The 16,815-nt window shown below is 37.9% G+C and overlaps 1 protein-coding gene across 1 annotated transcript; it reads left to right on the top strand.

The window, feature by feature from the left end:
• The first annotated feature begins 671 nt into the window (after window positions 1-671).
• On the top strand, window positions 672-15,708 carry LOC123866725 (uncharacterized protein C05D11.1-like). Its single transcript, XM_045908406.1, has 19 exons — window positions 672-677; window positions 1,055-1,213; window positions 1,471-1,816; window positions 2,337-2,439; window positions 2,910-3,032; window positions 3,393-3,506; window positions 4,738-4,890; window positions 6,098-6,367; window positions 7,093-7,235; window positions 7,524-7,632; window positions 8,503-8,673; window positions 9,316-9,552; window positions 10,090-10,209; window positions 11,303-11,598; window positions 11,938-12,112; window positions 12,891-13,043; window positions 13,732-13,889; window positions 14,909-15,061; window positions 15,434-15,708. Exons 1-19 carry the CDS (start codon window positions 674-676, stop codon window positions 15,471-15,473), a joined length of 3,027 nt encoding a protein of 1,008 aa, XP_045764362.1. The 5' UTR covers window positions 672-673; the 3' UTR covers window positions 15,474-15,708.
• Window positions 15,709-16,815: the final 1,107 nt, after the last annotated feature.

Below are 16,815 nucleotides of genomic sequence, written 5' to 3'. Positions count from 1 at the left end.
ATTGATCTTGATAAATAATATAACCAAAATAAATGATGATAATGATGTATTTAGTAAAGACAGAATGTAAACGCTGCCATTGTTTTGAAAATACCTACCTATATGATATTATGGACATTTGGATGATATAAAGTTTTTATATTCATGGATAGGTAGTAAAATAAAAACAATATTATTGGATGCTTTTTATTTCAATATCACCAATAAAACTTAAAGCTATTTCTATACAAAAAAATATAACTTAAATATTATTATAATATTTAAGTCAGATATTTAGTGAGTGCAACAAGGATCTTTTGGTGCGTGGCCAAAATTGGAACTAACGCCGCCATCTTGTGAAGTGTCACGCTGTCCCAATAAACAACAACAAGTGTACGTTAGTTAGCCACAGAACAACAACATATAAGTTTGCTGTTAGCCATTAGTTAGGGCCACTGCTGTGCTTGTTTGGAGTGTTTTTTTTGTTAAGAGTGGCTGGTTTTTGTGTTAGTTGGTGTTTTTTGGTGGTGGAACTGACTGGGAAGCGCTCTAAAGGGGCGCCGCGCGTATGTCGGCGGGCGCCGGCGCAGACGGAGTCCATACTTGTATAAATTCAATAACTTGAAAATATCACAAACTTGACATTGGCTAATCAGAGTAAAGCCAGATTACAGAAAAAAAAAAAGATATCTATATGGGTAAAAGTTTATTTATATTGTGTTTTTTGAACATTCTGAGAAAATAATCTTAGTTGGTTTTGATTAGTATCAAAACCACTCAACACTACCACTCAAAACAAGTTACACTACTCAACTGTGTATGATAATGATAAGATTACATCAGAAGTGTGAGCCAATATCGGCGCTAGAATATTTTTTATTTTTCCTGAGGCACATACCAGTAATTCGGAGAAGTACCTATTTTTCCTGGTCGGTGGCCGGTGCTTTTTTATAATTACTTAATTATCATTGTTCAATTGTTATTCCTGTTTTCGGTAATTTATTCTATCCAATTCTATCATAAACTATCAACGTTAACGTTTATTATATACCTACTTAGTTTAATTTTCCATTAGGTACTTGTACTATTAAAAACATGTCCCACTTTAAATTAAAATCTTCCACAAAAGCATCTGACGTAATACCTGTAAATAAATATGTGTCGGATAAAACTGGATTGACTGTAATAATAGCAAATGTCGAAGGACCTATCCTGCACGGCTTCTTTTGTTTTGGTAAGTTAATTATTATTGATTGGTTTTAATGATATCACTGTAAGTATTAAACAGATTTTAAATTGCCACAACTTTTGGTATGGACATAGGCCTGAAGGGGTAGTGTACTGTTGTTACAGGGAAGTGAAAGAAAAATCCCTGTTATTATTAATTTAATTATATTATGCAGCTGTGTTACCTGAACTTAAATGAAGAGTAAGCATGTTATTCATCACAAGTTCTTAAAGGGTTGTAAAGTGAATGAAATAATTTTGCAGCAACTGAAGCTCATAATGATGATGGACTGCCGTATACCTTAGAACATCTCATCTTTTTTGGTTCCGAGCGATACCCTTACAAAGGTATCCTTGATTTGGTTGCAAACCGTTGTATGACGCATGGGACCAGCGCATGGACGGAGGTAGACCACACCTGCTACACAATACACACTGCCGGAGACGCTGGCATGTTAACTGTGCTACCCATATACATTGATCATATACTAAGGCCTACTCTTACTGAAGAAGGGTTTATAACTGAAATACACCATGTCAATGGGGAGGGTGAAGATGCAGGTGAGGTGTACTGTGAGATACAGCGGTGGGAAAATACTGCTGATACTAGGTAAGAGTGAAGATTTTTTTATAGCCTCTTACAGATGTTTATTCAAACATGTGTTTGAATACAATAATATGACTTTCTTCAATACTTTTAGGGTTCCGTACCTCAAAAGGGAAAATGGAACCCCTATAGGATCACTTTGTTGTCAGTCTGTCCATCCGTCTCGTATTTTGCTCCATTGCAGTAAACTTGTTTTATTGCCATCTCTTTCTCACTTCACTTTACAACACAGTAAATAAAGCTGTCCTTCCATTTTTACTAAAACATACATAATTGAGAATTTGAAACCACCTCCATTTTTGGATGTTGGTTACAAAACAGTTTCCCTAAGCCTCTTAGTGTTGAAAAATTTTATTTAGTTAATTGTGTTAACTCAATCTCTCCCTTCTGAATTCATATTGTTTTTGTTTAAGTTAGAAAACGTTACTTGTTACAGAACACATTATTGAAAGTGATAACATTTTTATAAATAAGAACTTTTTTAAATAACTGTTATAAACAAATTCACTTTATGGTCCTACAGGTGTAAGTTAAAACTGCTCCGTGCTATGTATCCTAATAGTGGCTACTCAGCTTACACTAGGGGCATTATGGAAAACTTGAGAACTTCCACGGACATCACAAAAGTAAGCAAAATTATTATGCCGTAAATATGTTACTGTAAAGGTCCAAACTATGGTAAATCTGTATGTGTTGCCTCTTAAATTTCAATAATATATGTCACTATAGGCTGTAATATCTCTTCAGTTGTATCCATTGCATTCCGTTATCTTATTTAGATTGTAATTTAGGTTACGATGGGGCTGGCGTGTCCTTGTCAGTTAAAGTCCAATAGAAATTAAGATTTTAAAAAAAATATGTCACACTGTACCAGAGTTCTGTGTGCACATTTGTGTGTGCTTTTCATTACATTCACCCATAGCATAAATGAAAATGTCTAAGACGCCGACTTTGCACAGTTACAATGACGCCATCGGTTATCTGTTACTTTGCGAATAATTAAAAAATAGCTTTGCAACAATTTAAACCATCAAGGCCTATGCTTTAGTATTCTTTACAAGTCATATAATTATTCATCATCACATTGTTTTCAAAGGTGCGAGACTACCACAAGAAGTACTACAGAGCTGAGAATCTAACAATCATCCTCACAGGTCAAATTGAGGCAGATGATGTATTTAAAGTATTAGCCACTGTGGAGGATGACATCATTGCTAAGGTGAGTCAAACATGCATTCAAATATTGAGCTATATCAGTGAAGGTCAAACTTTTTTGTTTTTAGGGTTCCGTACCTCAATAGGAAAAAGGAAGCCTTATAGGATCACTTTGTTGTCTGTCTGTCTATTTGTCTGTCTGTCTGTCCATCTGCCATGTCTGTCAAGAAAACCTGTAGGGTATATAATATAAACTTCCTGTTGACCTAGAACCATAAAATTTGGCAGATAGTCTTCAATTGGCAATCTTATAACTTAAGTAAAGGAAAATTGTGAATTTGTGGTTATATGCTGGTGCTTGGCTATATAAAAATAATTAATTTTTTTTGCTAGGTACTTAACAATTTTTTTTTTGTTATGACAGAGGGAAAAAGAAGTACAAGAAGAATGGGTTAAGCCATGGCAAACTATTCCTCCTCCACCCAACTATGGGGAGCTGCGAGAACAGTGCCCCGCCAGTACTGAAGACTATGGACAGGTAATGGCTTTTGTAGTCTGTCTATTATAATAGAATTGTATCTACTAATTTGTCTGTTTTTAACCCCCGACCCAAAAAGAGGGGTGTTATAAGTTTGACGTGTGTATCTGTGTGTCTGTGTATCTGTGTATCTGTCTGTGGCATCGTAGCGCCTAAACGAATGAACCGATTTTAATTTACTTTTTTTTGTTTGAAAGGTGTCTTGATCGAGAGTGTTCTTAGCTATAATCCAAAAAAATTGGTTCAGCCGTTTAAAAGTTATCAGCTCTTTTCTAGTTTTCTTGTAGAAAAGAAGGTTAGATAACCCTTAGGTTCATAATATTCAAGTGTCAATTGACAAATGTCAAGCTGTCAAGATGGACGTTGCCTAGATATACATAATTATTTATTTGAAAATGATGTTTTGGAAAACTCAGATACTTTGGATCGTAGGCGCGGAATAGTCCAAGAAAATCGGTTCAGCCGTTTGAAAGTTATCAGCTCTTTTCTAGTTACTGTAACGTAACCTTCACTTGTCACGTGTTGAAAATTTTTAATTTACACTTGTTATTGTTTTGTTTTATATTCTTTACTGTGCACCATTTTAAAAAGAAAAAACACAAAAATAACACAAAATTGAAGTATAAATTAGCGGCCTTATCGCTTCGAAGGCAACTAGGTTTCAATGGCGCCGATTAAGTTGTCTTTCTTTAAACTAAATTTAGAGTATCTGCATCTTTTTTTAATACTGCTAAAAAAGGACAGAACATGAATTTTACATTTAAAGACTCTAAATATTAGTCCACGCTACAAATTCAACCAATTGCCTCGCGATTGACAGCTAAAGTCACGAGGTTTGACAGCTCTAAGTTTAAAACAGCTGTCAAACTATGTCTTTCCTTTTCATATTACATTAGTAAGAAGAGGATGCGAATACTCTAAAATTTATTTGTGCTCAGACTCAGTTCCAGTGACTAGTGAGAAACGGTCTGTTCATGTGTTTGTGTTAGCATCACAAAAAACACTGGACCGATTGAGGCCAAACTTGCAGAGTCAACGCATGATAATAATATATTTCTCCACTTCACTTCAGCTTCGCAACCTATTGAGTAACGTAGTTTACTCTGGTTCTTCTACGGATCTCCTCGTTTCTAATTTTATTACGTAGAGAAACTCCGAGCATAGCTTGCCCCATCGCCCGCTGAGTGAGCTGAGCTGAATAAAGATAAGTTTCAATGTATTTTCTGAACAGATTTTGTTTGGTTGGCGAGGGCCCATATTGACGGAGCGCACGGCCTTGAAGGAGTTGACAGCTTGCGCGGTGTTTTTGCGCTATCTGTGCGACACGGCCGCGGCGCCACTGCAGCGCGCGCTCGTCGAGAGAGAAGACCCTCTGGCCGGAGAAGTGAGTGTCTGTAGTGTGCAAAGTTCTCAATTACTCGTACTAAAAGTGAGTGTAAATGGCATATAACCTTAACGGCGCTGCACCGTAGCCGCCACGTTATTACGTGTATAGTATACACCAAATGATAAATGATTTTTAAAACAATTAAAATCTCTCTCACCCACTTTCGGTCCGGCTCCAGCTTCATGTACAAGAAGCCTTACACCTGAAAATATTGTAGGAAGCCAACAAATCAACATAAGACTTTCAACTACTAACAAAATAGTCAACAATTTTCATAAAAAAAGTCACTAACATGATATAAAAATTGCTATAAGTATAATATGACTCCAAAACAATCCTGACTGTGATTAGATTTTATATGTGTTTTCTGACTGATCTACCACTCTAAATCACCACTCACGACTCACGTAAATACAGTACCCAGCAGAAAATATTGCAAATATGACTTTAGAAAGAGATAGTGGTCACTCGTCAGTGTCGTTGATACCGACAAAACATCACATCGACATGAGTGACAGAGACAATGCTCCACGAAGCCGACACCTTTTTTATATTTTTATTCAGATACAAGTTAGACTGACTGCAGTCTCACCTGGTGGTACGGGATGATGCAGGCTAAGATGGAAGAAAGAAAAAAAAAGAAGCGTTTGTTTTTGAAAACTGTGCCACACATTACCAGTTAAGTATACCTACGTGTTAGGTTATCCCGGCGCCTCTAATTCTTAAGCTTTAAAGTCAAAAGACCTCAAGTAGGAGAAGCGCCGGAATAAACTGTGTCATCTGTGGAAGCGGGCTAACATGGAAGGAGTATGGTAGTTTTCATTAAACCCATACTCCTTTGGTTTCTACACGGCATCGTACCGGAACGCTAAATCGTCTGGCGGTACGACTTTGCCGGTAGGGTGGTAACTAGTCGCAGCTGAAGCCTTCCACCAGACCAGACTAGAAATTTAGAAAAAATCCAAACCCCTGCCGGGAATCGAACCCAAGACCTCTCTAATAAGACTAATAAGACCACAGCGCTTACCACTGCGCCTGGGAGGCCGAAATCTCTTTCTAAAGTTCGATGTGCAATAATTTCCTGCCAGCTATTGTACTGTGTGGAGAGCAAAAATCAAATTTATTGGTCCAATACAAATGGTGCCATCCGTCCCGCTCAGATTATTTTCTGATAGACAAGTTGGACTGAAAAAACATTTTTCAGGTATCCTACAACCTAACAGAAAATATGGCTCCACTTATAAAAATAGAGCTCGAAGATGTGCCCGTGGAAAAGCTCGAAATAGCTCGAGACGAGGTTCGCAACTATTTGAAGAGCGTAATTAACGGGGACGAAGCTATCGACATGGAGAGAATGAAATTGATGTTGAGGAAACAGCTGAGAGAGACCATGGCTAGCCTGGAGTCTGACCAACATGAAGCTATCGCTTTTCGGTGCATCCGTGATGCGTTGTATTCGCGAAACGAAGATGATGTAAGTAATTTTACGCATCATACAATATATTATTATGGGAAGACGCTGCCTCCTGAAACACAGGTTTCACTTCGAGGCAGGGCCTTACACTAAAGCTTATAAATATGTACTACGTTTCGTTAAGTTAATGAAGATTTATTCATTTATTTATTTAAAATAATTATTTATCAAGTACTAGCTATATAGAATCCATAAGATTCTAACGAACGCTTACTAACCGCTCGTCGGGGTGGATTTAGAGCAAGCAAACGAATGCTCGCTGTATCACCCTCTACGAAGTTCTCTTTGGATAAACATACAGAGCAATGTTATCTCTGTTTGGCCGCTCGTGTGGTCTAAATCCATCTTTAGAAAGCGTCGAATGAGACATGCTAGTTCGATTCGATAACTTCGATAACATTCAAAAACGATTAGTAAGCGATAAAATTCGTGTGGATTTAAGTTATTTTTACATATCCCTTGGGAACTCTATTTTCCGTGATGCCTATATCCGTCTCCAGAATGCAAGATTTTCTGTACCAAATCTCCCAAAATCGGTTAATGGGATGTTCCGTGTAAGGGTAACAGAAATTATAATATTGTTATGGATTGTAAGGTACAGTATTGTAAACGCGCAAAGCGAAAGGTTAGATGACGAACCAATTGCGCGGCGAAACAGACATCCTCACCGTGCCACCCAGAGTGACTGAAGGTAACAGAGTGATCATCTTAATATTTGATTTCAGTTTATATCCCGTATGAACCCGCACAATTCCCTGAACGAACTGCTAAAAGAAAGTTCAGACTATTGGCTGGGTTTGCTGAAGAAATACTTCAGCGATGACCTAGTCACCATCATCGGCTCGCCGAGCATAGAGTTGAAAGCTAAGTGAGTGTCCTAAAAATTGCAAAGCTAAGATGCTGAGATCTATAGAGCGAACTTCAACTTTGCTCAGACTTAAGACACTTAAAACAACTTTTTTATTTTTATTTTTTTATTTGGATTAACAAACAGTAGCACGCAGTGATTAAAAATAATATACATAGTAGAATGATGAAGTAAAATTTACGTGCTACCCACTACGTTGACCACATATTATAACTTATTAGTAATTAAATTACAAAGTTACATTCATAAAGTTATAGTAGTTATAGTTATAAATTCCTAAATTTATAGAATTGCCGAAGACGAGAAAAAGAGAATAGAAGAGCAGAGAGCACAATTAGGAGAAGAAGGATTAGCGGAAAAGAGTAAAATACTCAGTGAAGCTATGAAATTCAATGAGGTATATTTTGCCTAATATACTCATACTACACTAATATAAGGATATAAAAGATTATTATTATTTTTATTTTAGTACTCACAATAAAATTATTAATTGAGATGTCTGCCACTTAGAAACTAAATAAACAGTTGGCTATATGCCTTACTAATTAATTTTAAAAGAAACAAATATGTACGTATTTTTCTGAAAACGATCAATAACTCAAAAACGGGCCCTTTTTCTCCATAGGTGTTTAGAGGTCATTTAATAGAATTTGACCTCCTTTACAACCTCTTAAAGAGAAGGTAACGTTTTACTGGACGTCATGTATAAATATCATACATATGGATTAAAAAATATTTCCCCAATTCAAAACGTTTCTGATTGAAAAACATCAAAATTGGAGCTGTTTCTAAGGATTTCCGACGAAAAGACTTCACTGACTGCACTAATTCTGTAATTGTTTCTTTCGAATAGTTTAACAAAATCTTTCGAATGTTTTAAAGTTTCTTCTTGATTTACTTCCATGTTTGCGTAAAATTTGAAATAAAGATCGGACGGCTGGAGCTATCGCTTGTTCGCTGGTGACGCCGTGAAAAGAAGCGCCGATGAAAAGCGAGCGAGCAGTCGTTCGCCGAGTCCAACCGGTTGTACATATTTGGTCGCTCTAGCTGAAGTGTTTTCTTAACGCTGAAAACTAAGCGGAAACGCAGCTTCATATTCTTTTTCTACCTGACTTTCACTCCCTTTTGTGATCCGTCAACGTATCACCCACCTCTTTTATATGGATATCCTCTTTCACGCAATCCATCCACCTTTTCCTTGGTCGTCCTCTCCTCTTCTTTCCTTCCATGAAACGCGGCTTCATATTATTATAATATTACGTTCCAGCGTCCCCCGCCCCCGGGAACGTTGGCTTCGTTGCCGGTGCTGTCGTGCGAAAACCTCAAATACTACAACATCAGCTCATGGAGCTCCGGCGGCGAGCCCTGTCCACACTTAGATCTCAAGGAAATACCCATGTACACTAGACTACATAGTTTGAAAACCAATTTTGTTTTTGTAAGTAACAGGTTCTTCTCTGCTCAGTAATATCCCAAAGGGTTTACTGATTTTTTTTGATAACACATCTATGATCAAGATCTTTTAAAATTGCAGACAAGGTCGTAGAAAAACAGTTTAACTGATGTAACTTAATGTAACTGACTGTCTAGAAACTTGAGATTTTACAGTCTAGTGTCTATAAGACATGTACCTTCACTATGAAAAGACTCAAACATCCACCCAAACTAAACTGTGGCAGCTCAGCTAGTTTTTATTCCTAAAAACGTTAATTCGCAAGAGTTGAAATTCGATCTTTCATCAAAGCAAATAAAAAACACATTCATTGATGCTAACATTCATTATTAGCTGAGTGGAAGATTGTTAGCTTGTACTATGAGCATATAATGTTTTACCGTCATACAGGTTCCCAACCCGAAAAACATTGAAAAACAAATTCAAGAGAAATAAGTATCAAAACTAAAATCAATGTAATAAATAAAGAAATGTAGATAAATAAAAAACCATAAATAATACATAGATAAATTAATTCTAAAGTGAATTATGTTAACAATCGCTATTCGTTATCTATAAAAAAAAAGTTTTCAGGTCTTTTAAAAATGCTTTTCCTGAGATGTTCTTTAAATCACCAATGTTTTCCAGATATCCATTATCCTGGACACTACAAATGTGGATCAGATGACACGCAAATGGCTGCGTTTGCACCTCAACGCATTGGCAGAATGTCCTGTTAGGAGGAGAGACACGCTCATACCTCACGAAAAAGTGATTTCGACCACAGAGCAGCTGACTGTCAGCTTCTCTAAAAACATCGGCTTCGGCCGCTCGTGGAACTTCACCGTGGGACAGTTCGGACACTTCGTACAGATTGAGACTAAAGTAATGTATCTACTATCTTATATTGCGGAGATCTTTGAGATGATGAAGAGCAGAGAACGCGGGAGCCCCGACGGTATTCTGAGGACATTGGCTACGAAGTGGGAAATCCCTTTTAAGACGCTCTGGGTGTACATACACGTGTACACCAAGTATGTGATGAGTATGTGGTGATGTGTATACTGTATATGTATATGAATTAATCTAGTTTAAATTAATAATAACAACAACGTTATTTAATTATTATTAAATTATTGAATTTAAAAATAATAATTATTGAAATACAAAGTCTACTGTTCCTAACACTTTATGGATGAAATATATGAAAATAAATGTTTTATTATATAAAAGATAACAAAAAAGTGATATTTACTACAGAGTATCTAAGAGTCGATTAGCAGCGAATCCAAGTAAAATTTTCAGCTTCTGTTATGCGAGTTTAAAACACATTTAAATAAGTTTAACCTCTAACCTGAAATAATATATTTAATGGACTTCAGTATGTGGCTGTTATAGATTCATATAATAATTATGTTTCAGTGTGAACCAGTAGACTATGAAGAAGTTGTGAATCATCTGTACGAAGTATTGTACGCAGCTGAAATTAACAAAGAGAGGTTGTTGGTGTTCGCCCAGAGATTAATAAACGACGTGTCACAGGTATTACAAAAAATGGGAAATTACACAAATTATTTTTTACACTAATAAGATTCTGGCCAAATTCTGTCATTTTTACTATCTTAAACACCAATACCATTTAGTTTAAATAGTTGGAACAATTAGGGCCTATAATTGAACACCTCCATAGAAGTTTGTCGAGGTAATCAGTTTGACTGATTACCTCGACAAACTTTACATTTCATTCCAACAGCCTGTATGCGTCCACTTCTGGACATAGGCCTTTCCAACAGCGCGCCACCAAACACGGCCCTCCGCTTTCCTCATCCACCTTGATGTTCTTCAAGACATCGGTCCAGCGGGCTGGAGGGAGGGCCACACTGCGGCTACCGATACGCCGTCTCCACTCCAGAACACGTCTGCCCCATCGGCCGTGATAGACATAACCTGCCCATTGCCACTTCAGCTTGTTAATCCTTTGAGCTATGTCAGTCACTTTTGTCCTTCTGCAAATTTTCTCGTTCCAGATTTTATCCCTGAGAGTGATACCCAACATAGCTCGCTCCATAGCGCGCTGAGCGACTTTTAGTTTGTCGATGAGGCCAACTGTCAGTGTCCACGTTTCTGCTCCATACGTCATCATAGGTAGGATACACTCATTGAAGACCTTAGTCTTAAGGCTTTGCGGTATCGACGATTTACAGACCTGACGTAGCTTTGAAAATGCTGCCCAGTACTGCTGAATTCGTCTGTCAGCCTCCTTGTCGAAGTTGTTTCTGCCTAATTGTATAATCTGGCCTAGATAGTTATATTCTTGAACAACTTCGATACTAATCCAACGGTGACAGGTCTTGAGAAAACGTGTTCGTTAAACATACTTTCGTTTTGTCTATGTTCATATCAAGACCTTCTGGAAAAAGAGCCTAGTTCGATCAGCATTTCCCCAAGGTCCTGCAGCGATTCAGCCAGTATGATTATGTCGTCCGCAAATCGTAAGTGTGAGATATTTTCGCCATTACTTCTGTAATTCAGTTGTCTGCTTTAGTTTATTTGATTTTGAAAAAAGGGTTTGTTAAACTTTTATATACATTCCGTTTTATATACATTTATGTATGCCGTTTTGTTTCTGGATCAGGTTAGAAGAAATGGCCATAAAATGATAGACCACATCCTGCCAGATTTACTCTACTGTAAAGACAGCAACGTCCACTGGAGTTCCGTCCTACGACAGCAGAAGTTCCTCAAAGAACTCATCGAGCAACTGAACGCCGGCGGTGACTCTGCTGAAGCGGCCATCAGCGAGGCGAAGAAAACTTTTAAGAACATCACGGCGAGTGCTTGGTTGCATCTCGCTGCGGATTTGGAAAAGTACAAACTTAGTACTGAACCGTGGAAACGATTCGCGAGAGAAAATAAGATCACACCTCTCGAGTAAGTTATACTTCTTATTCCAAAATGTCTCGAATTTTATATTTTGTTTTTAACAAATTTTTGGTTCATATCTTTCTAGCTGTGTTAGGCGCTAGGATGGACCAAATATTCACTATGCAGAAGCCGAAGAATTGGATTTTGACTAGGTGCTATCTTTGTATAGTATTTTGGGTTGGATATAAATATGAAAGACGCAGCACCGCGTCTCCGCACGCGACCTTTGCCTCCTGTGTATGTTCTTCACTTTGGGATTGCCGAGGCAACTAAAGTGCGCTGGCGTCGTCGGCTGGACTATTTACACTTACAATACACTTATAAGCATGTATGTGTTGTTTGCAGACCGAAGCTATACTGGGATGCGGATCTGATGAGCGGTTGGGGCGGGGGCATGGTGGTGGGCGTGGAGGGTCTGGACGTCTCGTTACTGGAGCAGCTGAGCGAGGGCCCGCTCGGCAACGCGCTCGTCGACGTCGCGCCGCTCCTCGTTGCGCTCAACTACTTCACGCAACTCGAGGTTTGAACAAATAAAGCAAAAAAATGTGGTAAACACAGCCGGCTTCCTGATGTTTTGCACACCGCAGTTCTGAGGAACAAAAATTTTCCTAACAGATTTTTCGTAACTTTCATAATTTGTATGCAAATTACAGAAAACTATATTACAATAAGAGTTTTTTGCAAAGTTTGTTTTTTTCATGCAAACTAGACCAGTATATTTCCGAAGCTATTTGTTAGCTTCTATAAACTAAAGACCATTTTTGTAGAATATGTAATGAAGGACATTTTTGCTACTGACTGTTCTATCTTACGTTTTTGGTACTATCTTAGTTCTAATAGTTTTTGTGGAAATTGCGCAAAACCACGGCCGGAGAGACTTGGGAAGCCCAAGTCCTAGGGGTGGGGACTTTTGATGATTTACTTCTAAGATCCTAAGGAACACTTGTGCCAAAAATCGAAACACAGTTATTTATTTTGAGGTAAATGTCTAACTTGGCCCTACTAGCAGTGAGTCTATCGGTTGAGGCATAAAAGAATCGACAAATAAATTTTTCAATAGTATGTAAAACTCATAAACTGAAAATCAGCCCATACTTATTTCATTTGAATCGGAATTATTTTAACACATTTTGTTGTCTCAAACATATACTCGTATTATCGGTATCGGTTAGTATTCATCGTTAAGTATCGATTGCACCACATCACTATCAAAGGGCCGTAAAAAACAGACAACACACGAAACGTCATTTTGGTCTCTAGGATTAAAAAATAGACTAAAGTTTTACTTCACTTTGCAGGGTCCAATGTGGAGATTGATCCGAGGGGGAGACGACCTCGGATACGGATACGGCATCCGACCTTCACATAACGAGGGTCGCCTCGTGTTCACACTCGCACTCTACCACGCCACTGACACTGTCGCGGCTTACAACATGGCTAAATCGGTTGTGGTAATTGTATAATAATATTTCATAGTTTAAACAGTTGATTTATTCCATATGATCAATTAGTTCACTGAAGTAGGGCGCTGCATCACCGATGCATGATCATAAGTAATCAATCAAGCATCCATTTGAGACATATACTTTTAGCTCAACTCTTTTAAGGTGTTTGCAAAAATTAAATTTGCAAATTGATTATGTGACCTAAATGATGTCCTTTTAGAACTGAATTAGTAATTGTCACATTACGATCTGTGCAATCGACTGAACTTACAATTATTTCCAGAACTGTATATTAGTGTTAATTTTTATTTTGATAAAAGTTAGGCCTTGAATGTGATCTCGTATGGTGGTAAGTGATAATGCAGTCTAAAATGAAAGCGGGCCAACTTGAAAATGATATGGTAGTTTCATTTAACTGGTGTCTACATGACATCGCATCGGAACCCTAAATCACTTGGCGGCACTACTCTACCGGTAGGGTGGAACTAGCCACGGCCAAGTCCTCCCGCCAAGACAGATCCACTTCTTTTGTATATTCAAACGGTTCCAATGATTTGAGAAGTTTCCCACATTCTTTTTCACATGTTAGTACTTCATTTTATGGTACTAGTGAACGGAAAACCACTTTGTACCAATATAATATACAATAAAAGTCAGAAACCTAAGACCTGTAAAAGTTTCCTCTTCTCTTTAGGACGAGTATTTAGCAGACCCCAAATTCGACGAGGACCTGTTCGCGTCCGCAAAGGATATAACTTTGTTAGAAACTGTGTATAATGAGGCGTGCGTCGAGGATGTGGTGGAGCAGTCGCTGCTCAACTACGTACGGCGCGCGGGCGAAACTTATAATCGGTAATACTAGTTTATGCTGTGATAGCTTAGTGGTTAGGACGTCCACCTCTTGATCGGAGGTCAGATTACGATCCCGAGCACGCACATCTAACTTTTCAGAGTAATGTGCGTTTTATGTATGTATGTACCTATGTATGTACTTATTACACCACAAAACACAAATGACAGGTCAGAAAAAAAAACTTAAAGTGTAGGTACAAAAGGCAATTAAATATCACTTGCTTTAATGGTGAAGGAAAACATCGTGAGGAAATCTGCATGCCTGAGAGTGCTTCATTATGTTATCAAAGGTATGTGAAGTCTGCCAATTCGCAGTTGGTCAGCGTGGTTGATTATGCCAAAAGTATGTAGGGCCAAAAGCCCTTCTCACGCTGAGAGAAGTCCCGTGCCAGCCGGCGATGCGTTGATCATGATGACTAGTGACACAGTGCGACAAGGATCTTTTAGTGCGTGGCAGAAATCGGAACTAACGCCGCCATCTTGTGAAGTGTCACGCTTTCGCCGTGTATGGGGGTGGTGATAAGTAAAAATCTGAACTGCACTTTTTTTTAATATATTAGGGCAATTCACAAGCAATATGAAGAGTATCTAGTTCATGTTGCTAATTGGCACCGGCTCCAAAATATGTTATAAAACTACATTAACTCTTGTATACATAATTAACATATTCGGTAATAAATTAAATTATTTTTTATATATAATATAAAATAATTTAATTTTTTTAGTGTTTATGATTATTGAAGTCTGTTTTATTTTTTCTTGAATTTGAAAAGAAAGAAATGGAGGAATTGTGTTTTTCTACCTATGTACACCGATATCTCCGAGATTTCTGAACCGATTTGCATATTTTTTTCTTTTACCGGTAGTGGAACTTTGCGACATTGTTCCATAAGAGATTTGAATTCCAACTCCTCAATGCTGATGCTGCAGGCGGCTTTATCCACGGGATTTTTAAAAACCTTAATCCACCCGGGCCAAGCTGCGGGCTTCATCTAGTTAATGATATGTATTTTGTGTAGTGACCTCGTGTGCGCCATCGCGGCGGTGACGCAACAAGAAGCGCACGCGGCGGCGGCGCGCTGGTTGCCGCGCCTGTTCCGCGCCGACACCGGCAAGCTGGCGGTCGTGTGCCACCCCACCAAGGTCGCCGACGTGCAGGCCGCCTTCTACAAGTGCGTACACCCCCTACCGAAAGAAGCGAAACTTACTTCCCCCCCCCCCCCCGCCAGTTATCGTCGCCCGTTGGCATTGCCGCTCTGCGCACTAATGTTGTTTACATCCAGCGCTGTCCTTGTCCCGGTCAATTGGCTTCGCTCAGGCCTCAGTCCTACCGACCCTACATTCAAATACTCACACATAAATCGTGTGGGGACAGGCCCGTGTTCTGGCAGTTAGGTTTTAAAATCAGTTCACTTGTATGGCGTATCGAGGGTATGCCCATACTCAGTTTCGTGCAAGTCAAAGAGGCATAAAATTAATTCTTAGCTTATCATTTTTTGCTATATTAAGATGAATAAATACTATCAAAACATTTTTTCTTTCAGAATTAACTTGCAGCTTGATGCCTTCGATGGACTCTATTGAAGCATCTCATTTTAACGAATAAATTTTATTAGATACCTTTGAAAGAACATATTAATGCATTTATTAATTAAGCAAAACTTTTTTCTATACTTTGCATTTGCTTAATCCTAAATCAAACCTTTTAAAAGATTTTATAGCCTGACCAGAAAAATAAAACACCCCACCATATTGCGGAAAAACGGTGGAACTAATTTATACAAGATCTCCAATAGACCATGTAAGTGGCGCCCCCAGAGCAAGTTTTTTTATATTTCTGGTCAGGCTTTAGATAAACAATTTTGTAACTTTTGTCAAAGCAAGCAACGCTGCTTGGCTGTGCCTTAAATGTCTGAATTGATTTTGATTAATAATATAATCAAAACAAATAATGATAATAATATGTTTAGTAAAGACAAAATGTAAACATTGCCATTGTTTTGAAAATACCTACCTATATTAGATAGGTATTTTCTATTTAATAATTTTATATTTGTTATATTAATATAAATTATTATATTTTGTATAAAGTTTTTAATCCATGGATAATAAAATAAATATACAAATATTAGTTGGATGATTTTTATTTGAATCACCAATAAAACTTAAAGCTAGGTCTGTCTATACAAAAAATATAACTTAAATATTATATAGGTCAGATATTTAGTGAACATTATCATAAATCATCTCACAACCGCTGCAACATTTTCCAATACAAAAGTCGACCCATTCCCGAAAACACTGATCCTGTTTCATGAATACTCTGACTTACTTATCTGAAACCGAAGCCGCGAGGTAACTTTTGGAGTTAAATAACTGATCAAATGCGTGTCAGAACACACTCAACCTAGCCCACGGTGTGGACACGGATCTACTTCACGCTTATGGTCAATTCACATTGGCACAGAGTCGAAGCAACGCATCGCAACATGTATTTACACTTTGTGTATATTGAACTCTTCTCCATAGTAACGTACAAAGCGTTAAACGAATATAAAGAGCTAGGAGTCGAATCAATTGCCATGCTTCGACTCTGCGCCAATGTGAATTAAGCCTTATGGAACCGTCTTACCGTATCAAGAACAAGAATAATCAGTAACTAAGTAAATTTTTTTCACTAAACAGTTTGTTCCAAGTCCAATTAAACATTATCACTAGAAATCGGAGTCTCATAAAACTGCCACTTTTGAGTTTATTATTTCATAAACGGTAGTTTTTTCGGAAAACAGTTTATGAAATACTAGCTGATGTCCGCGACTTCGTCCGTGTGGATTTACATTTTTCATAATCCCGCGGGAACTCTGATTTTCCGGAATAAAAAGGAGCCTATGGTAATCCAGGGTATAATCTATCTCCATAACAAATT

The sequence above is a fragment of the Maniola jurtina genome, chromosome 1 (assembly GCF_905333055.1).
Source record: "Maniola jurtina chromosome 1, ilManJurt1.1, whole genome shotgun sequence".
Classification (NCBI taxonomy): domain Eukaryota; kingdom Metazoa; phylum Arthropoda; class Insecta; order Lepidoptera; family Nymphalidae; genus Maniola; species Maniola jurtina.
This window is presented reverse-complemented; position numbering and strand designations above follow the sequence as displayed.